Source organism: Erpetoichthys calabaricus, chromosome 13 (genome assembly GCF_900747795.2).
Source record: "Erpetoichthys calabaricus chromosome 13, fErpCal1.3, whole genome shotgun sequence".
NCBI lineage: Eukaryota > Metazoa > Chordata > Cladistia > Polypteriformes > Polypteridae > Erpetoichthys > Erpetoichthys calabaricus.
In genome coordinates, this window is record NC_041406.2 from 106662986 (window position 1) to 106690718 (window position 27733).

Genomic DNA, 27733 nt, shown 5'->3' on the forward strand with positions numbered 1-27733 from the left:
CATTCTGTGGCAGAGGAGTCCTCAGGCCGTCTCTTTGGTGGGGTTCACTGGTGATCTTGATAACCACGCCAACTTTGATGTTGACCCCATCCTATTTCAGCGTCCCCTTGGTTGAGAACTGGCAGCTCATATAGGTTTAGTGGATTTATCAAACTGTGGCCATTCTTCTTGCACCTGCCTGGTAACAGCAGCAGTGGGAAGTTGCAGAGCCCACCCACAGAACCCCTAGAACTCCAGTGAATATTGTTCATTGAACTATTCTCCTTTCTCTTTGAGAACAATTACTATGGCAGGGAGGGAAGTGTTATATTATTTTACTAACACTCATTTTACCTTAGTTTGAGCACAAATGGAAATCTTAAGTGACTTTGCTGCCTGTTCTGGTACTGTTCCTGTTCACTTCAAGAGAGGGTCGTCAAATCAACAAGCTAATTAAAAGGGCAAGCACTGTTACAGGCCGCACTCTGGACCCTCATGGGTCGTAGTAAAGGAGGAAGTTTAAACAAAACTGGGTGTCATTATCAACAATGCTGCACATCCCCTCTCTGACACACTAACACTGAGGACTTTCAGCCAACCAATCATTCAGCAGAAGTGTGTCAAGAAACGAGACCGGGGCTCCTTTATAAAACAGCAAAACTCCTGCATAAGGCCTCACTGTGACTGCCAAGTAAGAACTTCATCTTTCTTTTGAATGTCTTGCTTTATAGCATTATCTACCTATAAAGAGCTGCCATAAAAAGCCAAATTTTCTCCCTGGGGACAAATAAAAGTTGTTTGTTCTGTCTGCCGGTCTATCAATGTGATTGCCCCCAGGTTATAATTATAAAAGAAAGGGGGATATATTAAAAAAACAATAGCAGTAAATTCTGAACATGACCAGGGCTATGGAAGGGATTTGGAGCATTCCATTAAGATCTACATAACAAAGAGTCTAAACAGGGTCACCCAAGAAGCCTACCATGACGTACCACAAGTATAAAGAAGCTACTGTAGCAGACCACAAGGATAAACAGATCTGATTATGCGACTTGCCAAGGACTGCGTGAGATCTTTTTGCTTTCTGAGCCCCCTTCCTCTTTGATGGCCAGCACACTTTCTGACCACTTTCTCCATCTGCCTGTGCACCTCAGGACAAGAGTGAATGGATGGCTTGAGTTTACACTTTTCCTAATCCAGATGTCTATTAAGAATGCATTTACTTAAAATGAGTGGGGCAAATTAAACCAGTCCAGTAGGCCAGGCTGGCCATCAGGCACCAGTTTACCGGCATCAATGACTTGGTGTCACAACTGGAGAGGTTTCATGACTTGCACCCAGTGCTGCTCCAGAATGGGACTTCCATGTCAGGCTATTAATTTTTGGCCACTGTTTGGGAATCCTGGTTCAGAGGGTGAGGAGCCCTTGTAGCCCTCCTTGCTTTCTTGATTAACCTCAAGGTAACGGATTAAATCAAAAGTAGCTAATGAAGAAGATCACAAAGCAAATCTTTATCAAACTGCTTATTTTTAAGGAGCGGTAACTGAATTTCTTTTCATAATTATGCTAGCTCAAGTGAGTAGGCCTGTGTAGAAGAGGTCCTTACCCAGTTATGACACTGAAAATGTACAAAATGTCTTATTGAAACTGTTTCTTGTCAAAGACCCACTTGAATTTAGTGATAAAAGGAACAAAAAAGGAACAAAAGTAAACAATAATTTATCTTTTTAATATTAACATAAATTTACATGTGAAGAACTGTCCATAAAAAAATCTGCCATTCGTTTCAGTAAAGCAAAATCTTGAAAAAGCTACTTACCCAGTGTGATTATAAATTTTAGATAAATCTTTACAAAATTCATACACCAGTGGTTTTTGAAAACTAAATACTCAACCTGAACTCTGGGACTCCACCTGAGCAGCGACTCGCCAGGAACTCCCGGCAAGAGAAACGTCAGGCTCAGGGCCGAGAATTCAGATGACAGGAAAGAGCAAATAAAAACCTGCCACGGTGGCCTAAGCTGTTGGCACTGAAAAATGACAAGAGTATCAAAAACGTAGACTTTCAGGAGTTACAAGAATCCATTTTTAAAACACAAATTTGTATATTCTAAGCATTTGTTTTGTAATTATTTGTGGCTATTTAGGATATAAATTGGCAAGTATTGCCAAGTCTTTCTATGGAAAAAATAAAAATCATCATTCTGCAGAGTAATGCATGGAAAAGCAGCCCCGCTTACGGCAAAGAGCCCTACCCAGGCTCTAGAAGCCAAGTGGGGGTCTCCAGGCATGTTTTGTTATGTCTGTCATCTCTCTCTGTGAGTGCTGGTGGGAAGACAGGAGTTCACCACAGTAGTGTACTGCCATTGTGGTCCCCTCGAAGTTCACACAGGCATGTTAAAGCTGACTTATGATGAACAATATCCCGTTATAAGTGCTCCTGTGAAACAAACCATTCAGCAATTGGTGAAAAAAATGGCATGCGACTGCTCCTGTGGGCAATGCATCAAAATTAAAAAACCTTTCTGTCGTACCCTTAAAGCTGTTGGCACCATGGCAGATCACACAGAAAGACGTTGATGGGGTGAGCATTGACAGGTATGTCATGAAAGTCATGCCAACATATGCTCCATGACTGAGGGCTACTTTTTCATGCACCACCCAGTGTATATTAGAGAAAAGACACGTATTGTACATGTTCAACATACAACGTGTGCATATTTTAATTTTGATCACATGGTATGTAAATGTTACTGGTACCCTTAGCACACATGTGCCTGCTAATACAGGATATTCTAAGCACTAAACATCCACAAATGAATACCCAATAAATGCCTTTTAAAGCTGTCACTATTCTAGCTGGAGCAATGACCCACATCTGGAATTCTGCAGGGATCACACAGTAGCCTTGAGAAGGTAAAACCAACCATTTTAGTGAAGAGAGGGCGAGTAAATGGAACAGACACACACAAGGACAAATCCCGCTGCTACAGCTTTCTTTGGGTGTATTTCTACTTGACAGTATAATGAACTTGCTCCTAAATTATTCCTCTTGACTTCCGTCAGTCAAAGTCCACCTTTGGTCTCTGGAGCTCTGTCATCAATCCCAGCACTAATGCACTCCCTGAGTAAAATGCTGTGTCAATTTGGGGCGAACAAACCGACCTCTTGACAATATGGAACAACCCTGTTTAGATTCACACATTTGCTCCCTTTTGGGAGATTCCCTGGCTGCTTGCTATGTGTAAGAGCAGCACGGTGTATCCGCCATATGACCACACAAACGCTCTTGCTAGATGGCTCAGGTTTTCCAAGGTAACCTAATTTATTTACAAATGTTTTTCCAGCCCCCTCAGAAATGCTACTTGAACTAGAAGAGATTATGTCTCAAGACACAAAGCCCTCATCATGAAGTATTTCAGAGCTTAAATTCTCAAAAACAAAACAACCACCCTGCAGATTTGAGGAGATGATCACTAACAGGTATGCATACATCTTTAGGATATTATTTGTAGATTAATACCAGCATCTGCTTAAGCATTTGACACATACACCACAGAACATCCTTTCATTTCCTCCTGTGCACAGCATTTGTCAGCGACACCTGCCTAGATATCAGGACGCAACTTAAAAGCGGCTTTACTGTTTGCTTTAAATTATTAATTAGTAACTGACATTTTAACGTTTAATACAGTCAGTTTGTTGTATTGTAGCGTGATTTAAATTTCTCCAGGCTCTTCTCATACTCTCAATAGTTTGCAAACCACCTTGAATTGGTTGTTTTTGTGAAATGTGTTACATGAAGTAGAATTGGATGGACAGATAGATGGAAGGACGGATGGGAATCTTTGGGTTTATAAAAAAAACCCAAAAAAAAGCAGATTATGTATACAGTTTCAGCAGTAAAGAAACGCCAGGATATAACAAGTACTGTAGTGCACTCCTTCTGATGCTTAGTTATTCTGAGCACATTTTTTTCTTTGCTTTTTTCTTGTTTGTGTGGCTTTAGTTTCCTGCTGAAATTGTTAAGTGAGGACCATCATAGACAGTGGGTGGCAGCGGTTAAGCGTCACTTTATACTCACTATGAAGACAGGCAGGTGCCATGCAAAACAACATGAAGTTCAGGAATAATCCCCACCTCTCTGGAAAAGCATAAAAAGTGATGTCCACTTCCATTTGAACAAATGAAGGAATAAACTAACAAAAAAAGTTCTTTAAGGTTAGTTGAGCAAGGGAAAGACGCTATATAAATAAAATGTATTATTATTAAAACTATCTGTGGCCACCACTTGGCAGCTTTGGTTTATGTTTTTTCAAGTATGAGGTCAGTGGTTGGGGGGAGTTTTGCAAACAGCCCTCAGGCCAAACACATCAGGGTTTCATAACTTGGAGAACACACAGAAAAACTCACAGTTAAAATGTAAAGCTGGGGTGGAGACCTAGAAGGAGGTCACTGTGTAATACAAACCAAAAAAAAAGGGCCGTCTGCTTTTGGAAAGAGTTGTCTATCATAGCCAGCAGTTTGACCACTTTGGGTAAAAACTGAAAACTGATAAACATGTTGTTTTAGTCCCATCCAGCAAAGACTCTCTGGTGATTTGAACGTTGTATTTTTGGTGTTGCTTTTTACACTACTGTTTCAAAGGTCCTTTAATTTCTTTATTTTTTTAATGAGTCATTTTTTGTTACAAGGTAAATTTTATGAATTAGCATCATCAGCTTTGATTTTGCACTTTTGGGTAGAGTTTACTTGGACACGTACTGACAACAAATAAAATGTTAAACTGCATTGCAGTTTCCGCAGCGTCTACTGAAAGATCACATCCCGCTGCTGGCTATCCAAGAGCCTTAAAGCAAGTTCCACGACCTCTTTGTACTAAATTTGCATGACTATGTCTTTTACAAATGCATCTAAAATAACATGAATAAAATATTTTATATACAAAATAAAAGTGACTGCTTAATTCCAAGTGCAATCAGTCATCAAGGACCAGAGTGGCTGTACACCGTCATCTCTTAATCCGAGGCCAGTTCTTGTCTTTAACAAAAATTCATATTGAATTATAAGTCTTGCATCTGATCACATCGCACTTGGATGAAACGTCGTAAGATGTAGTGTACAAATGTAGCTCTTTACTGGTTTTAGTCCATTTCATTATTCTTCGCTTAACTTGGGAGTGACCCCCATGGCTATGATGAATAATTTAACGTTATTTTAACAAGGCTGTGAAAATCAAAAGTTTGCGTGTATTCATATAAAAACTGTTTCTCTCAAAGTCACCCACCTGTCCTGTCAGCATGGCAGTTAAAGGATGTGACGCATATTTGCAGAGCAGCGAGTAATGAGTGAACACTGCGAGGACACACGAGGACTGGCCCGGTGTTACTGATATGCACTTCTTTGCAGAATTAACTGAAGAGGATCACGTCACGATTTTATACTGTTGTTCATCCCCCCCCCCGATTCTACTTTGTGCATTTTCAGGATTTTTTTTCCTCCTATTAGGGTTTCTGACACCTGAAGAATAATTTTTTGTCGTCATTATTTTTCATTTTTAGACCATTTTGCCTTTCTTGGAAATATTTTGCACCATGATGCAACACCACATTTGTTTCTCGAAGCCACCACCACTTTGTTAGTTTGGGGTGTGGTTGCTAGCACGTGACAGCCAGTAAGTCGTGATACAGGACATCGACGTTACGACAGTTTCAAGATCGTGTGTTGCACACTCCCTTGGTTTTCCAAGATTCTGGATATACAACAACAAAACCTTTTACAGTTCTACTAGGGTGTCAATTTAAAGCCTTAATACTAATTTTAGCATGTTCATTCACATTGTTTCCAGTTTACTTTTGGATTTTGTGATCTCTGTATTTTGTTCACCTTTGTTAACGACCCCTGCTAAGTTTGATTAGTGGACTGATTTGTCTCTGCCCTTTGACATCACTGGAAGAACAGGTCAATGTTACATATGGCCCTGTTACACTGTGACTGAGTTTATAAATCTGGTTAGCAGTAGACGTCTACAGCTGGAGTAGTGAACGATGAACCGTCAGGCTCAGGAGTGCACAGCTGACAGACGGAACTGACGCCACTTTGTTAAACACTGATGGGAAGCACAGCCTAAACACATCACCTAAAACATTTTGTGACATCTTTTATCTTGTTAAAATGAGTACTTTTTAAAACAGTCAACTGAGATGTGTTGGTTTAATCTCAACTTTCTCATTCTGAGTATCCCTGAAATTTGGAAGGTGATATATAAAAATGAAAACCTGTGTAATATCAAAAGCAACCCTGTGCCTTCTCCTGATTTTTTTATGGTACCCTGTTTTGTCAACACCCTATTTATTATGAAAGAACATTCAGGAAACAAACAATTACTTTCGCGTATGAGGCTCCTTACTCCATTTCTTGGATGAAGATAAAAAATCCTGTTACGTATTTCTCGAAAAAGACTGGAAGTTAGCAGTATTTACGAGGCAAATTACAGGCAGGAACTAACGTGTGATTGGGAGTTGAAATGAGAAGCTAATGGTCCTGATGCTCTAAAGCAAAGAAGACTCAGTCCCCTGTCTGACAGAATGAATCAGCTGAAGCTGGTGGTCCTCTCTGTGGCTTTGCACATCCGCAAAAAGTCACAAAACAAGGTGACCTCACACATTTAATCGTGTGTCTTGCCCAGTTTGATTCACTTTCCTAAAGGAACTGTGGATTCAAAATAAAAACTGAAGATGTTTACACAAAACGCGTTTCTTTTTTATGCCAGCTAAGGCTTTACATGTCATTGCTCCTTTGTTCACGGAAAATGCACTCACAGCAATTCTGATACAAAGATACCGACATTTGAAATACAGACGGTTCATAAAAGATTTGAAAATATCTCGAGTTGGAACGGAAATCAGCATTCATTTACGTTCAGGGCTCTGCTTTCTATGCATTTCCTTTGGCCAAGGGTTTAAGCAGCAAACAGCAAGTCGACTACCGCTGTACGTCTGTATACCAGCAGGCACAGCCGAGTGTGCTTGGAGGGGCGATACAGTACCTGTCACGTTATATAATCTATAGCAGCATTGCGAGCCCTGAAGCTGAAAAAGAAAAATAAGTACATATAGCTGTTTAGAAAAATTATAATACAATATATGTATTGATTCAGTTATAAAGAATAATTAAATAAAATATTTGCTATTATCAGAAATTGGCATTAATTCTCCTCACAGGGGCAAATAACCATAAACATTAACTGTTCTCCCACTTTAAAAAAAATTAACTTTCCTCCCCAATACTGGTAGACCATCTTGTCTTTCTGTCACACTGACGCAGAAGAAAGCGTAGACAGCACAAGCCAGAGGAGGTGAGGCGCTAGCGTATTTTTTTTTTTCATTTTCTTTTTGTCTTTAGAAAAATAAACCAACTTTTTTGTATTTTTTGTTTTTACCAAAATGAAAAAAATTCCAGGACTTTGAAGAATAGTGCTCTAACACATGTCCTTAGTGTAGTAGTCATTTTCTCCCAACATAGTTAAAGTGCTGCAGGTCCCATGTGCTCCGATGCCAACACTGTGTCTATCCTCTTGTTGCCGACTTTCAGACACAAGATGACTGTACTGACATCCCAGTGTGCACTCAGAATTCAGGGTAGCAGAGTTATGAACTCTCCTAGTGTTTGATTTCCCACTAACTTGAGTCCAGGGCCTTCGTCAGTCCTTCCTCATAGACACGCAGGATGGCTTCACACACAAAACGGTATTGACTCTAACAACACAGAAGGAGAAAGTGGAAAAGGTTAGGCTTGTATGGCTATCCCATAATAAGATGATTTACCCAGAGTGGGTGTAAGTAACGCAGCACCCAAACTTCAGTCAATAAGCAGACTCTGTCTTGTATCAAGAAAGAAGTGGGAGGCCAGAGCTTACAGGAGATGGACTACACCATCTCACTATTCTTTTCTGAGCACAGAGGCGTTCTCTAGGCACACTTGTTTCCAATTCATTTCTTTTTCTACATTTCAAAGCAATCAATATACAACAAGTACAGTGCACCATACGTTCTGAAGTAACGTAACCTGTAAGGCCAGAGGAGAAGAGCATCAAGCATTCAGTTAGGTTTTCTGACACCCTGAATGTTGTGTCTCGATTATTTATTCTTGTCTGTTTTCTAAATCATCCGCAATCCATGAACAATACCTCAGAAGACACAAATGTTGCTATTACTAGAATACTTTTATAAAGTGTTACAAGTTTTATGAGTCACGCAGACTTAAAGAAGCCAATCCATGATGAAACCATGCGGAGATGTGAGGTGGCTTATTGTTAACATCACCTAAAATCCTGACTCAAACATCTGTTAATGACAAGCATTTTATCTACGGTAATGAAAATGACGACATGACAAAAATACTGCATAGTGACAACTCGTATGATGACTAACCAGGTTTACTTGTCCAAAAAACACAGGAAGAAAAATGCATACTGGAAGATATGTGGATTTACAGTACGCCATCTAAGCTGTGCTCTGGACTGAAGAGAAACACTTTGAAAGGGGTGTTTATTTGCATCCTTGTTGTAATAGTCAAGTTCCACAAATGTAATTTCATGTCATATATTGACAGCTCAACTGTTATAATACTATAATGATGGCTGCTTCTCAGCTTTTACTCTGTAGCTAAGTAAACCGACAGAACCTTCAAATCACTGTGTAGGCGACTTATAAAGGTGTGTCCCTGAATCGATTGCATGACATCTTGTGCTCCATTTAAGATCAGGCTGCCTTGACCTGCACACACCAAGTTCTTTCTTTCTCTTATATTTTAATTAGCTAAACCAGCGACTTTATTTTAAGTAGAGTCTTCTGTACCAACTGTACTGATCTGGACTTGAATGTCTGGTTATTTCATAACATTTCCGCACTTCCATATATCTTGTAGCAGTTCACTTTTATTTTTGTAGACACTCGTTTGTTTCCTTGTAATGTTAAATGAATCAGATGAAAAAAAAATGATTACCTAATGCTTAGTGTTATCTTCATATTCTGAATTGTTCTCTTCTTAGGTTTGTGAAGTGCATTTCAAAAGAATAACTGAATAAAAATTTTGCAATGCCACCATTAAATAGGGGACACAGGAGGAACCCCTATATTATCACAACCAGTTTAACTGCCAGTTTTCAGGGTCAGCAACTCACTCAGTTTCTCTCAACTCCTCTGCTGTACATGGCCATGCAGGTATCTCTTCCACTTCTCCTGTCCTTTTATCTCTACCCATCATCTTGGTCTTTCCTGCATTATCTGCCTTTCACTTCCAAACTAACTCTCCATTTCAGTTATCTTCTCCTTCAATCCTGCTTCACTTTCACCATCAATACAAAACCATCAGTGTACAAGAACTCCCATAGCAATCCTCTGTGCACGTTTGGTTACCACCACTACTACAATCATGGAAAACAACGTCCCCATCTACTGTAATGACCTCCAGCACTGACGGTACCAAAGACACTAACCATTCATCCTATCCTTTCTCAATGCCCATTTTGCCACCTCTCTCAGCACCCTCTCAAATGCCCTCTCCAGATGAACAAGTGCATAATTCAGCTTCTTTCCCTTCACTTGATACTTTTCTTGCATTTGCCTGACAACAAAGATTGCATCTACTGTTTTTTTGTTCCTTCCACTTGCATTTTATTAACTCAAGTGATCAGTAATTCCTACCTTTAGCAGTCTCTCGACCACTGTGGTTACCTGCTTGTTGATATGACCCTTTCCATTTCACACTGGAATAACGACACCTCCTTTCCCATCTTCAAGAACTTTCCTTTCAAGCACAGGACTGTTGCACAGGTTTGTCAGCCATTAAACTCCAGGCCTTTTCCTATCACTACAACATCTCTGACACCAATCCAGTTCAGCTCACTGCTTTACCTATACAGTATATGGTGTTCATGCAGCCACCGCTTTAGTCAACTTACCGTTGCTTTGCCACTTCTTTTTAAGTTAAAAGTCTTTAATTTGTCCAAAATCACATCACTATAATCACATTAATCACAATGTTCCTTGTGAACATTCCCTGCCACATCCTCCATTCTTTTGCCACCTGCTTTGTGATCCTGAATGCTTTTCTCTGTCCTTCCCCACTCTGAAGTCCACTTGCAAGCTCCAGTCTCTTAGCTTCTTGCACCCTCTCAATTGCTTTCTGAGCACTTTCATACAGAATGCCCTGTCACCTTCTACCGTTATATTTTTTGCAGTTCCTAATGGCATCTTCATTTTTCTTGAATTGCCATCTCTACCTCAGCATTCTATCATATTTCCTTGTGTCTTGGTGGTTCCTGTGTCCTGCTGTTTTTGAGACATTTTGTATAAGTATATCAGAAATATGATTGTGATCTCAAAGTGAAATGTTGTGTATAGTTGCTTTCTGTGCATGTCTTTGTTTCTTTAGTGCTGCAGTTATGTGCAAATCGATAATATTCATGGCAACAAATCAAATTTGTGTTGTGGAGATTAAATAGCAGCCAGTGAGCAGTTTTTATTTTAATTTTGAAAATATTTGGCTGGAATTGGTTTATTTCATGGCACTGGTTGATTTTAAAATTCTGCAAAATCATTTTATAGCCCTACATTGGAACCAATTTTATTATATTAATAGAATAAAATCTAATGCTTTGTACCACCTGCCTCATTTTCATGCTTTTTTGTAAGATTTTTCTTTCAAATTTGCAATACACTGAGATGAAAAAAAAAAGTTGAAAAAGGGTTAACAGGGGAAAAAAAGTTGCAATTGAAGCTGGGTGAGGAGAGGTGACACGTTTGTTACAATGTGGCCTTTTCTGCTTTTGCCATTCAAAAACAAGAACATTTTTTTCACACATGGCAACAATATAGAATGAACTAAAAGCCATCATGAGCCAGAAACATCTCAGCTCACTGTAACTAATGGCAACAGAATTACAATTTGTTCAAAGGTCATATTTTCATGATATGGTGGGTGATTTCTCTGGGAAGAAGAGCAGGAAGAAACCCAACACTTGAGACAATACAGATAAATTATTTATGTATTCATATAGACCATCATTTAGTTATCTTCTTTCTTAGTTATACAGAATGCTTTTAAATGTTTGGTTATAACTTCTAACAATTGCACTGCCATAGTTATGTTTTATATATACATATATATATATATATATATATATATATATATATATATATATGCACATATACTGTATTGACTACAGACATTTTAAGAGGATGAAAGTCTATAAAGTTTTATTTGTGAGTGTCATCTGGTATCACCTACTGGAAATTCAGTGAAGCTCCACCAAATCTAAAGTATCTTGTTTGATTGACTCATTTGCTGCAGCATTAGCCACTGTAGGAGTACATTTATTGAATCATTTGTGCATTTTCTCTTTTGTAGTTCTCAACTGTGCTACAGAGGAAGCAGCAAATTAATGACTACTCTGGCATACTGTTCGACTAAAATGTTTTGTGTGGTCTTCTCAACAAAGAGAAGTAAACATATCTGTCATGGTGCCTTTCCTACGTGATAAGCTCAGTTAAAGTTTCTGCTGTGTAGCACACTCATTCAAATGGTGGCCGGTCAATAGTTTGCAGGCCTGTGTTAAGGCATACAATGGAGGAAAATGCTTCAGTGGTGTTTGTGGTCAATGGCCTAAAGACTTCATGATCTGTCCATGGTTGCTGAACTACTACATTTTGGCGTACCATTCCACAGCCATCTAGGGCGGCCTCCGTAATGTTATGTCTGCATGGCTGTTACCACTGCAGTGCTAGACTGAACCATCTCCATCCAAGTGGAAGAAGCGATTTGATTGCTCACAGTTTGGCAGAATATCAGGATGATCAGACTCTCAAGATTGCTCTGATCACATCGGGGGGGCCGACACACTGATATTTTAATGCATGCCTTGTCCTGCACTGCAAGCACTCTAGTCACATTTAAAAAGTTATTTTTACACCTGCTCAGTAAGATCACTCCAAACTCACCGATGTCTGAACCATCATTGCCCTCTGGTCTCGCATCGTGCGCACAGTGTCTAGTGGGTAAACAGGCTGGCTCCTTTCAATCAAGCACATCGCTGTTTCCATAGTGATCAAAACACCAGTCCGCCCAATTCCAGCGCTAGAAAACAACAGCGCACATCACAAAGTTACTAATCTTGATTTTATACAGCACCAATTAAATGAAGTTCAGGAAATCTTTGGTTTATAAATAAATGGAAAACAGAATGTGAATTAGTGCCACATTATAAAATAGAACAAAAGATAAAGACTCAGTGTTTCAGCTTTCATCAAGAATGGCATATCATCTTTGATCAGGAACACTCTCTACCATGCAGAGTGCTTTCTTAACTGAATGATGTTTATTTTATGAAGCAAAATTCCTCAGGAAGCAATTCAGCTACTTTAAAGGGAAAATTTTATCATAAGAATATTATATATATATATATATATATATATATATATATATATATATATATATATACACTATACATACATACACACACTTTTTTTTTATTTGCACAGTGAGTTTTCTATTAAGCACTATTGCAAATCTATTAAGAAATCAAGCTACATTTGATAAGGCAATGCTTATAACAGCTAGTAATTCTTCGACAGCAGCCCTCAGATCAGCACACCTTATGTCAGCGACCTTTGTGCAGTTTACTTCTTATTTGTGTGCATCACAATGTTAAAATATGTTGCTTAGGGCAGAGAAAATACATACAGACACAGCAGCAAAGTGCATTTTATGAGCAAAACATATCATAAGGTTTCAGAAAAAGAAAAAAAAAAAAGATAAGGAATTAGAAAGTAAATTAAACACTGGAGCAGACGTTACTGGTGTTGAAAACAATTAAGAGGAGAAACACACCAATGAATTTGAAAGTTAAAACAAATACATCAGGTGGAACTCCACAGTCAGATAAGCAACACATGAGGAAGACTCCTGAAGATCACTGAACAGAAGCCGAATGCTCTGACACCTTAGCTTATTCTGCGCCTCTAATATGCATTCGGTGCACCAGTGCCATCCATAATGTTAGGCACTGTGTGTCATTCTGCTTCAGCACACTTGGATGTCCCTCCCCTTCAGTGTTTATGTTTTACAGTATAGAAGATGGACGATCATTTAAATTTCAACTGCTGATGCACTCACTAGCTCCTGCTCCCAAAACCAAATAAAAAGGTGTGCAGATTAAATAAACACAAAAAGCAAAAGCATTTCAATCAAAAAGAATAAGTTCACAAAGAAAGCACTGTATAGAAACTAGTTGATTGTGCTCTACACACTTAACACAAGACGTTTTCTGAAAACATTTTTGCATGTACAGGGATATGAGAAGACATAGGCCATATTAAATTAAACTGATCTCTGTAATCTGTTGAAGACGTAGTCAGCTCTCTTAGCATGCAAGACTCTGAATTGTAAAGCTCAGTCCCTACTAAAGACTCACAAGTCACTTGGTTAAGAAGCACTGTACTTGCAGATTTTTGAAAACAAGACTACTTTGTAAGTCACTTTACAAGAAAACAGCCAAGAAGAACAAAACTAATGAACAGCACTGGGATACAACAAAATCCTTAAAATAGGGCAGACTGCTGTTTGAGTGAAACGGATTTCAGGCTCTGCTCTTAAAACCAAAACACAGTGTTTGTGGGTTTTCGATCAATCAGCTTTGATTTTATACATGTCTGTCAGCTTTCATGATAAAAAACCTTCTCAAAGTACTTTGTGCATATTGTATGAAAACTATTTATTCTTTTTATTTTTGTAAAAGCTTTTAAGTGAGTTGCTGGGGACAGCAACTGGTGGAACTCCTAAAGTCACTAATGTTAATTTTTACCTACCTGCAGTGGACAAGGAGGGGCTCATCCTCTACTCTCTTCTGCCTCACAAAGTTGACAAATTCCAGGAAATCCGAGGGGTCATCTGGAACCCCATGGTCTGGCCAGGCCACATATTGGAGATGTGTGACTGGCCTCTCCTCTCCAGTCTGTTGAAACAAAGGCTCTGCTTGAAACGCTTGAGAAATTTGCTTCTTTGTAAACAACAACAGAATAAGGGAAGGACGCCAAGAGGATAGTCAGAACATGACATCTCATATAGACAGACATTGTTTTTGATACTAAGCCCTTGTGAAATAAGAAGGTCGCAGGTGTACTCAAAGTGCAGGATTGTTCAGTGCATCTGACAAAAACTGCTGTACTTGGCTAAATGTATGTCTAGCGTCACAGAGTGGATAAGCAGTAATTTTCTTACAGTTTATAAAGAAAAAAAAAACAAATTCCATTAAATGTCTATAAAGGAAAAAACTGGGTGCTGATAAGTATCTGAGCACATAACACCAGTTTTATCCACACTTCACTGGCTTCTAGTAACTTTTAAAATTTATTTTAAATTACTCTCAATTTAAGTTGCTCTGTATTCTTTATTTACTTTTAATTATTTTTTTTTTATTAATTCTAAATCCTATTACTAGTAAGTAATATGAATATTGAAGTAACTGATATTGTAATTTTTACAAAGCACATAAATTATGACTAGCCTCAACACCACAGCCTGCTGTCCATGCAAAGAATGCTAGAATACTGGCTGTAAGCAACAAAAAGTAGGATTAGAAAGATATTTTCACACGCTTCTATGTATACATGCAACTTGTCTGCTTAAGTACTTGTTGTAATATATACAGCGCTTGTATGCTTTTCCACAAACAGTCTTCATTCAGAATTAGTTTTCCTTGGTTTTCTGTATCAAAAACTTTATCTTTTGCTCTTGTGCTTGCTCTAAACCAAGTAACTTAAGGATGGCCTTGTTTAAAAGATGGCAATGATAAACAAACAAACAAACAAACAAACACTTTTAACTTCAAAATGTAGAACAAAAACTAATGGAGCAATTCACTTTAATATAAAGGACAAGAGTGCATCTTTATGTTTGCTAGTGTATTAAAAGAAAAATTAAAAAATAGGCAAAACATGTGCAAGAATGGTGAAAAAAATCCAGAATAATAAAAATTTCAAATAAGGGTCCCTAAATAAGAAAACTGGTCCTGTCGGCCTGCTTTATTGTCCGATGTTCTACACTGGCTACAGCAGCCTGGTAGTGACTTTCTTGTGCCAGCTCAGGGTTAGGGTTTATATCTGTAATGCTAATGACTGATAACTTGTGTAGTGGGCAATGGATGAGTGAAGATAATGATAAATCAACCAGCATGACAGAAAGCCCCAACATGACTAGGCTAGAGCCGCTAAACCAGGCCAATTCAGTAGCGACCACCACCACCACATTTTCCCAGCAAAACACTCTGACAATAAGATGAGCGATGGTGAGAAGCAGCAGCTCTATCTTAAATGGAAGAGGCCACAGAAAGGTAAAAGGATCGGGTGCGTATTATTATTCTAGACCAAATTAACAACCCATGTATCAAATAAAACATGACGTCTACGTTGATTACTTAGATATTAAGCCACCATAAACGGGTAGCACAGATAGTACAGTTATAAAAGCACACATCGGCATCAGCCTTAAAATCTGCATTCTTTACACGGGATGTCCAAATAGGAGTTTCTGATTTGTGTTTATTTCTATCTACATATTCACCGCATTCCTTTCCGCATGTTGCGTAGCTTTATTCCATACACTGCTTGGGAATATATAAGCCAGATTTAAAGTTGTGAAATCCAAAGGGTCAGCTGTGAGACATACATAGATATAAGGATATGTGCTATAGAAATGAATTTTTTCTTTATTATTGTCACTACATATTAACTAATTGGCAATTACACAAAGCAATTCATGATTTCAATGATTTATTTTCAACTTCAACATCTTTTGTGTGTCTTGTGTAAAGACTGATCACTGTCTATTAAGCCATTGCAGAAAGGCGCTGTATATGTGCCCTACCCGACACAATTTCACACTGGAGGCACATATATAAAATAATATACTTTTTATTTTCTTCACCTGTGGGGCACATCTTCCCCATAATCCCCACAGGTACAACACAGTCCCAAAAACACCAAATACACCACACACTTCTTCTCCTGCACCACCACTCCTCCCAGGCAACCTCGTCCTCCTCCACCCAACTCTGGCCACTGAGTGGTGGTTGCTGGCCCCTTTTATGGCCCACCCGGAAGTGCTCCAGGTGCTTGATCACCTGTTTCCAGTTGCACTTCCGGGTGGGGCTGAAGACTCGTCCAGCTGGGCTCAGGGACCCATGCAGCGTCCCCTGGCAGCCACCCCAGATCCCAACAGGGTTGTGGAGAACTCCATCTCCCATGGAGCCGTGCAGGAAGCTGAGGCACCACTGTCAGCCAAGGAGATTGCCACCAAGCGTCCAGGGGGAGGTATTGAGCAGCCCATGATTGCTCCCCCGGAACATACATCGAAGGGGCATTGGACCCGGCCGTCCTCCACACCAAACACTAGAGGTCAAGAAACCAACAGGAGAATGGAACAGACTTCCTACTGCCCTAAGCAGTTTTGTTTTCTCTCTTCAGGTTAAAGCCTGGTGCCATCTTTTAGACTGAACTACCTCATAAGCCAAGAGAAAAGCCGGCCTCACTTGGAACTGAAAGTCCAACAAGCTGTGCATAAGGAATTTGGCCAATAAAGAAAGCAGTTCACTACCTTGATGGAAAATTAGGAACTCCTTCAATGAACTGAAGTAAGCTGCCACTCGACACCTGTGTTTTTGCTCGCTCTTCCACCCACTGATAGCTATATATATTTCTATTTTTACGGCTACACACACACACTGAATTACACAAGCTCAAAGCTAGAAAAACTTGGCAACTGATTCTGTGCAGTCAAAACAGTCTCTGTCATTTTCTGTTTCTGAGTGAGGCCTCCTACTAATTCCAGCCTAAAAACACATAGAGGTAGTTCCTGGATTTGCTTTGTTCCCAAAATGTGGGGGTGTCCTTCCTTTCACCACAGAACTCAAGTCCTAAGGCACCATCATGACTCTCAAGTAGTTGATCTGTTGTTTGCTTTGGCTTTCATGTTACACATCGGCCCCATATTTTTGGCTGCTTGTTTTTTCACTGTGGGGTGAGATGGGACATCATCTTTACATGGTGCTTCCTGAAGCAGATTTAACGATAAAAATAAGGCAAAAGGGGAAATGGCACATAGTGTAGTGTACAAAAATCTATCACAGATCAAAATAGACATTACATTTAAGGTTTTTTTTGTTTTTAATTACACTGCACAAAAGGAAAAAAAAAGTCATAATTAGTCTATTTGGGGTAGAATTAAAAAGATTCAAGCAACAAATAAAAAGGGTCATAATGGCAAATCATTAAAGAAGAATTAAATCCGAAAGTCCAGTGCCTTAAGAGATTGGGAAAAAAATGTACCATCACCAGCTGACCAACATGAGATTGCGGGCAAAATAAAGCAGTGTGAAAGTGAAGAACGCTGTAGGCATAGACTAAACCCCCTAAAAGTTACACACATTTCTTCATCAGCAAATAAAATGCCTCCAAATTTAGTAACACATCTGAGCACACAGAGATAAAGAAAGAGTGATCAGCCATGGACTTTTCAGACCTTGTGCTGAAAGTAATTGGCAGGCAGAGCAATTTGTCAAGGCTGTATTGCTGTAATCAATATCTGCAATGGCATGTGTTCCAGCCTCGCCCATCTGACTCAACAGCAGCCGCTTATGTAAATGGCTTTCCATGACATTCGGTATAATTTTTACTAGAGAGCACCTAGATAATGCAGTGCTGTCACAGAACATTATCTTGGGTAAGCAAAAGAGACTTGTCATTCAAGGGGGTACAGGCAAGCCCCCATTAAACAGGTTGTTAATACCTCCTACCTTGGAGGTTCTAAACATGGCATATACTGTAACTCATCACTACATTAACAAACAGTGCTACTGTCAATCCTGGGATATGTCAGCAGACCTATGGAAAACAAAAATAATCACCTTTCAAAAAATTCAGGCAATCAGGAAAATACATACAGCAGCAGTGCAGTAACAAACATCACCCAACAGTATGCACTGACAGATGATTACTAATGTCAAGACTGAGTTGGCGACTAATCTTTCAAGACAGAAAAAGCACAACGTTACTTGTTTCTGAGTCCATGAGCTAGTTAATTCATCTGCCTGGGCAAAAAAAATGGCACTCATCACATCATCTTAAAAGAGGTCTGGCTAACCAGCAGGCATGGTGCCCTCCTAGCTGCTTTGACAAAACGTGCTCTGCTGAGTGAGAGCCATTCGAAGTCACAGGTCCTACTGACTTCATGCTTTCAAAGTACTATCATCAAGTATTCTGTTCTGTAGGAGAGGAAACAATTACTAAAATTTGTGAGAAATCGAACTCTAATGACCTAAAGTTGGCTGTGCACCTGTGCTCTTGCTAAAAAAAACAAACTTAATGTAACAGCTGGTGTTACTAATTCTCTTCATAATTTGAAACATTTCTTTCATGTCACCTCTTAATCTCCAAATGCTTAGCCTGCAAGTTTCTTCAGAGCAGCACTAATAACCAGCAATTAAAACATCCACTTCAAAAGAAATAATTTCAGCATTAATGATGAAAAAACTACTTAAACACAATTGCAAACTTAAAGGAAATTAACATCCAAACTGTATTGGTGAAAAGAGTATGTGCCAAGTATCCAGAGACAAAATAGTTTAGTTACTTAGATACAAAAAATGAACTAATATAACACAGTATGGGGTTACATACAACAGTCGGAAGTAATTATTATTCATTTCTCCATTTTCAGAGCCTCTTTTCGTCAGTATGGAGGGACAGGTAATCCTGGAAGAAGAAGTGCACGCAAGAAAGGGACCAGCCCTCTGACGGGAGCAGATTAAAGGAGAAGTTCAGTATTTTTCAAGTGGAAGTTATTTCTTCACAATCATGGTATATATTAGTTTGTCACATGAAATTATGTTCTAAAGTTTTAAAAAAACAGCAATATATTAATGTTTTAAGCCAAAAATATTTTTGAGTATTGATCTGCATCTTGAGAACACACATATTGTAAAACAGCGTATTCATGTTGTTCTAAGAAGGTAAAATAGCAAAATGCACAGCACTGTCGTGGGATTCAGCCATGGCTTCACTTTGCCAGCTACCATGTTCATCTTCCCGTGTGGCGCCCTTTCAGTCTCGGGTGTGGATTCACCTTGGAAAGTCATTGCCAAATGCTGTTATTGGCATCACTGAATACTGATGCCCAGGTGTGAACGGCTGTCTCTGTTCTGTAGACAAGCAGACAGTAATGACTTATGATTGCTTATATTCATTCATTATACAGTACAGAAGCTTATTTCTTCATTTTACAAAGACACTGCCCGCTGTTTCCAGACTGATAATGCACACGTGTGCTTCAGTGAGACGGAATACTGAGCAGGTGTGCAGCATGCAATCAAGTGACAAGAACTCAGGAATTATAGGCACACATTCATTCATCCATCCATCTTCCTAAGTGGCTCATCCAGGACAAGGTCGTGGGGCGGCTGAAGCCTATCCCATTAATCATCAAACAAAAGGCAGGAACAATACCTGGACGGGACACCAGTCCATCACAGGGCACACACACACGGGCTACTTTAGGAACGCAGATCCACCTAATCTGCATGTGTTTGGAATGGGAGAAGAAACAAGAGCACCTGGAGTGATCAAATACAGCATCAGTATATTTGATCATAAAATGAATGTTCAGTTTGGATTTGTATTTATTAAGCACACCATCAATTAATGAACATAGCAGAGAGAGAGTGAGAACACGGTTTTAAGTTCATGTACCACATGTCTGAAGTCAGATGCTAAAAAGGATCACTTGGTAGGCAAATGATGACAATTTCATTCTGACAAAACACAGTACATGTAATGATACATCTACTTCATGGCAGACCCAGCATCACCATGGACACCAAGAAGAGAAAGAAAATGCAAATGACTAGTTAGTCAAAGCAGAAATAGTTACTACAATTAATTAAAACAGCATTATCAAACAGTAATGGCAAACAGGGAACATACGCAGCTCTAATAAGACTATGCTCAGCTACTGAAAGAGCCTGAAGTCCTAAGTTCTGTAAGGTAATAGGGAGCTAAACCATTTACTAAATTATTTGTGAGAAGACGGATTTTACATCATCTCTAAATTTAATTGGAAGTTATTTAAGGACTGACATTATATGCACACGTCTCAGTTCTAGTGAAGATGTCTCGTCTTGTTTTGACTTGAGTAGAGTCAAGTGAATTCCAGACTATAAAGGATTTCAATATTCAATTCTATTCAAGCCAAATGAATGAACTCACTTAAAGAACCACCAGTTTAACAAATGCTTCAGTTAATGTTCACATAAAACACCAGAATAGGGGAAAATAAAATGTGATCTCAGTGATGTCAACCATGGCGTGATTGTTGGTTTGAGTATTTCTGCTGATTTCCTAGGATTTTTCTGCATAGCAGTCACTTTCTTACCCTGCAACTCTGCTCAAGATAAGCAGGTCTGTAAAATGCATGGATGGGGTATTGTTCAAACAACATGTTTGTTTCTCCACTTTTCTGTTTTTCCAATATTCATGTGAGAAATAGGCCTGAATGGAAACAGAACTTTTACTTTTGTAGCCATTGCGATTTGTTTCTTTATGACTTTGCTGTTATGATAATATTCCTCTCCTCAACTCTCAATGTAGTACTGATTTTCTCATATGGCTCCTTAGATTAGTGTAGTGTAGAAAGGCGGCAATGAGTACGCTTCAAGTAATCCTGGACAGACAAATGTTCTAAAAGAAACAAATGCACTGCAGGGTGATTCACACCCATGGCTGTACTTAAAAGAAATGTTTGAAGCTCTAGGTTCCAAAAGCAATTCTTGGTGAACATGTTATATTTTATGCCAGCAAAAAAAAAAATAATTCATAAGCTGAATTCTTCCTCAAACCTGAAAAAACGTGTAGAGGGACAGAGATCTAACTTACTGTATATACTTTTATGGAGTTATATTTGTTTTTCACCTAGCTAACTAGTTATGTTATATGGAAAGCTATTCATGCTACTCAAAAAAAAAAAAATACTGTATTATACTGCAATACTGTGGTCAATGACATCATGCCCGCATGTGCTGTGGTTGTCTAGTGACAGCTATTGAGAAAGAGGTTAAGCACACGCATAGCGAGCAATCAAGTGACAAGAATTAAACAGTCACTTAAGCCGAACGCCTGCCTCTGCAGCATGTGAGAGACTTTTTAGCAGTGCAGAATGGATCCTTAGCCCTAAAAGACCACAACGTCAAACACAGAACTTCAACTTCAGCTGAGATTAAACAGAACATTCTATAAGGCATTTTAAAGAGGAGTTTGCAACGTGGATCTCATGTTTTTGAAAAATGTTGTGAAAAAAGTCTGTGCACAAACAGATAACTAGATGTATGTTGCTGTCATCACAATCATTTCAATGTATTCTGCTTTATTGTGGTTAGTGTTCACTGTAATGCATAACGAAGAAGGCAGTTTTAAATAAGCATTAAAAATGCCCAGTTAGGGAACTATTATTAATTGAGTACATTTTACTGAATGGTACTTCAGCTTTTATCAGTGTATTTTTCCAGTGGGTGTTTGCACTTTCACTTAAGAACATGAGTCCTTCTGCCACCTCTGCCCAAGTGTGACTTTAACATAAATATGGCTCATCTGCGGGATCAAAAAAGAACAACATAGGAAGAGACATCAGAGATCGAGACACATCAGAGAGATAGAGAAACCATTTCATCTGGATGCTGGAGGATGTAACTCGTGTATAACGCTGATTGCTAAATGAAGAAGCCACCAAGGGCAACATCTACCTTTGACATGGTAGAATTTCATTAAGCTTTTCTAAGACTATCTGCATATATACATACACACACATTATCTATATACATACACTATATACAAATACACACACATACAATATATGCATATATAGTGAAAGAGCAGTCAAACGTGCAAATGTGCAAATACAAAAAAAGGTCTCGCCACATTAAATACCTTTCACAATTACTGATTCTTCAGTTATACTGTACTACTGTAGGCTGTTAAGGTCTTGTAAGATTTTTATAACTATTTTTTATTTTTTTTTTGAATATACAATACTTTTTTATATGCCCATCACAAGATAGTATGCTTGATGGCCTAAACATAAGGCATTAAATCTTTTCAATTATCAAATAATCTCTGTGACACTTACAAAGTGCAGTGTAGCCCAAGACGTACAGCAGTGGGAATTGTGGATTTTTAGAGCATGTCACAATTGTCAGCTGCTTTTGGAATGTGGATTGATGAAACAAGTACACACAAAACAAGATATCATTGACATTAACTACCAAAGGAAAAATATTTCCAAAACAGGACACCATAAAAGGCATAATCCAGAAGTGCAGATGCTTGTATAAGATTTTTATGCCATTTAAAAAAAAAAAAAAAAAATGAAATAGCCTGAGAAACTTGCAGCTTGATCATCTACTGCTCATCTGCCTCGCCAAGCCAACCACCCCATATTGACCACTGACACTATGCGTTAGGAGGTATTGCTCTGATTTTGAAAGCAGGAAATCAGGACATGTACATTTCTTCTTGAAAGAAAACAAAAGCGTTGTCTTAAGAACTACAAATAAAATCAAAAGCACCTAAATTTGTTTTTCAAAACCAAAGGAGTCTTTGTCAGGTTAGAGTTACAAAGAATCATTCACCAAAATTTTATTAAGTAACTAAAACCAAAACTCCAAGATGAAAATTGTGTTAGAATGATAGAGCAAGAATCAAAACCACAATACTGAAAACTCGACTTTCCAACAGCACTTGCTCACTGACTGACTTTGTACGAGGAACACTGCAAGCAAACTGCCACAAGACAAAAACTTGAAATGCTCTGTAATTATGAGATAAGCTATTGCCATAAAAACAACACCTGAAAGAACCGCACTGTTTATATGAGCAGCCTTCATAAAAATGAAAACTCTGAAGGTCGTCTGTGACTGGATGATGAGAATTCACTGCTTGTGACTGCAAAACTCAGAAATTCTCTGTGACTATTGGGTGAGCATTAATCACCTGAAAAAAACACACACTGCAAAGGTGTGCTAAACCAAAAATTCAAACTCGAAAATGTATTTTTCTCTAAAGGCTTTCACTTCTCAGGGCTTAGCTAAAGAAACCAAAATCTCAGATAGAAAGACTCCTGCTGCTCTGCTCAATTTATTATCAAGCTTTCAAGATGCTTTGTGGAGGTTCTTAACAATCATGGCATCCACTCTAGCAACATGTCAACTGAATACTGTGAATGAAAAATGAATTTAAAAATAAAAAAAAATTAAAATCTTGCTCATGTAAGAATGTAAAAATGAAACATAAAATGGAAGCATAAGATGGCAGTGCTGAGTTTTGCTGACGTTTTGGTCACTCCATTAAGATTCCGCGCTTACTTAACTTTTTGGTTATTTCTCGTCACATCACTTGCACAGACTACCACCACTTTGATTACTTATGATCGGGGAAAACATTTAAACATTGGGAACCAGTTTACTCACCTATTTCAAGGCGATCGTGTCCAGGTGAGATTCTCAGTATAATCCTACATGATGAGGGGAACAATAACAAAGGAGCTACAGAAGCCAAACCACAGCGATGGAGAAAGAAACACTGTAGCAAAAGAGCCGGCGTGTATATCAGGCTGAGGAATAAACCACATCATCCTTGTCTGCCCAGTATCCTGCTCACAAACGTCCAATCACTCAAAAACAAGATGGATAATCTCCGAGCCAGGATTAAATTCCAAAGGGACATCAGGGACTGCAATGTACTTTGTTTGACTAAAACATGGCATTAATAGACCAAGTAGTAACCCCATCTGAATATGTGTGTGTTTTGGATGGACAGAATGGCTGAATCCTGTAAAGTAAAAGGTGGAGGAGTTTGGTTTATAATAATAATAATTCTTTGCATTTATATAGCGCTTTTCTCACTACTCAAAGCACTCAGCAATTGCAGGTTACGGGCCTTGCTGAAGGGCCCAACAGAGCAGAGTCCCTTTTAGCATTTACGGGATTCGAACCGGCAACCTTCCGATTGCCAGAGCATATGCAATCCCAGGAACATGTCGATTCTCTCAAGCTCTTGCTCTGCTGATCTGGAATATCTGCCACCTCATTACTTGCTACAAGTCAAGTCAAGTCAAGATGGGGAGCATGCACTAGTACAGTGCGTTGCCGTACCCACTACACAACAAAACAACTCGGGATCCCCCAGTTAGACACGCGGTCCAGTCCCACCCTCTGGAAATGACCCTCCATCTGCCGCAGCCAGGTGTTATGTGGGCAACACTTGATCTGGTCCAGCCACTCGGGTCCCCAACAATGAGGATCTTACGAGCTGGATCACCATCTGGGAAACGTGCCACATGGCCGTAGTGCCGTAACTGACACTCCCTCACAATGCAGGTAATGTGCCTCATTCGGGACTTCATGAGCAACCGCTCATTCGACACAAAGTCAAACCAATGGTACCCAAGGATTTTCCAGAGAGACACAGTACCAAAGTAGTACAGTCTTCGTCTCAGGTCACTGGATAGTGTCCATGTCTCGCAACCATATAGCAAGACAGGAAGCACCAGGACTCTAAAGACTTGGACCTTCGTCCTTTTGCATAGATATCGGGAGCGCCATACATCCCTTTCCAGTGACCTCATGACCCCCCCATACTCTCCCAATCTGCCTTCTGACTTCATAGAAAGAGTCACCAGAAACATGAATGTCACTGCCAAGGTAAGTAAACCTCTCAACAAGGTCGACACTCTCTCCGCAAACAGACACACTGCTGATGGCTGTGCCCAAGAGGTCATTAAAGGCCTGTATCTTGGTTTTTTTCCATCATCACCTCTGTCTATATCAGGGGTGTGCAAAGCCATTCCTGGAGGGCCGCAGTGGCCGCGGGTTTTTATTCCAACCCAGTTGTTTAATTAGAAAACAATCCTTGCCAATAATTACATTTCATGGCTTTTTAGTGCTTTAACTCTGCTATGTCAAGTCATTCTCAAATCCTAGATTTTTTTTTTTCCATTCTAAAGATATCCAAATATTTTGAAGTGTAAAACGGATGGGTAATTCTCAATCCTTGACTTTTTTGTCTTCTCTTTCCTTCCAAGTATTTAATTAAACCAAATAGTGCATGATAAATACACACAGGTGTAAAGGGTAACAAGCAAAATGGATAACTGCTGGTTTCTTTTGTCATTTGCATCTTATTGCTAATAAGGAGCAATTAAAAACCAAGAATGCAGCTGTTTAAGACTTAAATAAGCAATAAGGGTTCAAAATCTTAACGAGGGAGATAACTAATATAAAGCAGAAGTGTTTCTAGAGCAATTAGTGCTTCTTATTAAGCAATTGGGTTGGAACAAAAGCCTGCAGCCACTGCGGCCCTCCAGGAATGACTTTGCACATCCCTGGTCTATATAAACCCCCTAGGCTAATGTAGATGAGGCTTTGTCTAAACACCATAATGTGCTTAGTGAACATCTAAACAAGCACCCGGATGTAGCTTTTATTGTGGCGGGGGACTTCAACAATGCTTACCTCAGATGGGTCATGCTGAACTTTCAGCAGCATGTCACATGCCCAACCAGAAGGGGAATTACGCGGGATCATTGTTACACTCAAGTTTAAGTCAGGGTACAAATTTCTTTCACAACTGGCATTCGGCATGTTGGACAATGTTTCTATTTTCCTTCTACTAGAGTATAAACAACGTATCATGAGAGAGGGTCGGTAACAAGGCAGATCAAACACTGGTCTGTCCAATCAGAAGTCATGCTACAGGACAAGCTTGTTGACGTGGACTGGGACATGTTTCGGTTGAGTTCCAATGATGACAGTGGGTTTGCAGATGCTGCTGTCAACTTTGCTGCGACACTGGTAGAGTCCATTGTTCCAACAAAAACAATCTGGTGTTTCCCCAGTCACGTTGACAAAACCATCCAGAAAGGGGTGAATGTGCACACCGTGGCTTACAATGCAGGACTGCGGACTGGAGACTATAGTGAGTACAAAGCAGCCTGCTACTCTCTAAGGAGGGCTATGAAGAAGGCAAAGAGGCTGTACAAGGACAAAGTGGAGTCTAACTTTCATCTGGGGTCAGCAGATGAATGTGGTAGAGACCACAGACAATTACGGACTGTGTGCATTGATTCTTCTCTGGCTGACGATCTGAACCCTTTCCACGAGCAGTCTGACATTAACAAAGCTAGCATTAACTTTTCGGCCATTGAAAATAATACGGCTAGCATTACAACCGCTCAGAACAGCTGAGTTGCGATCTCTGTTTCAGAGCATAATGTTCTTAGCGCTCTGTGGCATGTGAACTGCCGGAAAGCACCACGTCTGGATAGAATCTCCGGGTGCATTCTTAAATCATGTGCTGATCAGCGAGCTGGAGTGTTTACATCCATCCTTAATGCCTCTTTATTCCAGTTTGTGGTTCCCACCTGTTTTAAAAAAATATCTGTTAGTGTACCCATACCAAACAACAAACCCACGTTCCTTAATGATTACCGCCCTGTAGCACTCATGTCTCTCGTCATGATGTGCTTCGAGGGGTTTATTAAAGATTCCATCTGCTCTTTCCTTCCAAAGGACTTTGATTCACTTGTTTGCATACCATACAAACAGGCATACAAATGAGGTCATCTCTTATATTCTACACACCTCCTTGTCCCATGTAGACAGCAACATGGCAGATTATGTAAGATTGTTGTTTACAGACTACAACTCTGCCTTTAACACCATAGTCCTACACTTATTGGCTACAAAGCTTAAAGACTTGGTCTGAACACTCCCCTTTGTGACAGGGTGCTGAATTTTCTAACAGGCAGGCCTCAGGTGGTGAGAGCAGGCAGCTGTTTCTCTAATACTATCATTATCAACACAGGAGTGTACCGAGTCCCCTGCTGTACTCCCTTTACACAGAATTGTGTGGCCAAGCACAGCGCTAACACCATTGTTAAGTTTGCTGATGACACGTGGTCTTGTGCCCCATTTCCAACAACAATGAAGAGGCCTGTCTTATTGAGGCAGAGAACCTGGCAGTAGGGTGCCACGTTCATAACCTCTCACTGAATATCAGCAAGACCAAGAAGCCTGTGGTGGACTTCTGGTGGAAGCAGCAGCAGATCTACAGTCCCAACAGTATAAATGGTGTTCCTGTTGATAGGGTGAGGGAACTCAAGTACCTGAGTGAATACATCACAGAGAACATGACATGGACCCAACACACACAGATTCACATCAGGAAGACAAGACAGCACCTTTTTCATTGGAGGCGGCTGAGGAAATTCAAAGGTCTAACCAATCATTTGGAAAACTTTTTACACTGGCACCACAGAGAATATCCTAACACAGAGCTGCAAATCATGGTTTGGGAATTGCTCATGTCCGAGATTACAAAGCCCTGAAGAGAGTAGTGCATCTTAAGATTGGCACTGCCCTCTCTTCAGGACATATACACCAAGTGCTGTAGGACCAGGTAATTAGAATAATTTTGGACCTTACCCACCCTGGCAACAGACTGTTTAACCTGCTCAGCTGAGGCAAGCGGCTGCGCAGTGTAATGGCAAAGACTGAGAGAGGAGCTTTACCCTCAGGCCATTAGAATCCTGAACTCTGACATGCCAACAAACATTTGGACCAAAAACTCACTTTAACTTACTGCTTAGCCACTTA

The 27733-nt window shown here is 39.6% G+C and overlaps 1 protein-coding gene across 1 annotated transcript in view; it reads right to left on the minus strand.

Annotated features, from left to right (window-relative positions):
• Positions 1-1687: 1687 nt before the first annotated feature.
• ptpn3 (protein tyrosine phosphatase non-receptor type 3) overlaps positions 1688-27733 on the minus strand; it is a 363093-nt gene continuing 337047 nt past the window's right edge. Inside the window, exons 24-26 of the mRNA XM_028817422.2 lie at positions 13848-13993; positions 11982-12117; positions 1688-7736 (exon numbers count right to left, since the gene is read on the minus strand). Of these exons, the coding sequence (XP_028673255.2) occupies positions 7659-7736; positions 11982-12117; positions 13848-13993 (360 nt within the window). The 3' untranslated portion in view covers positions 1688-7658. The remainder of the gene's footprint in view (positions 7737-11981; positions 12118-13847; positions 13994-27733) is intronic.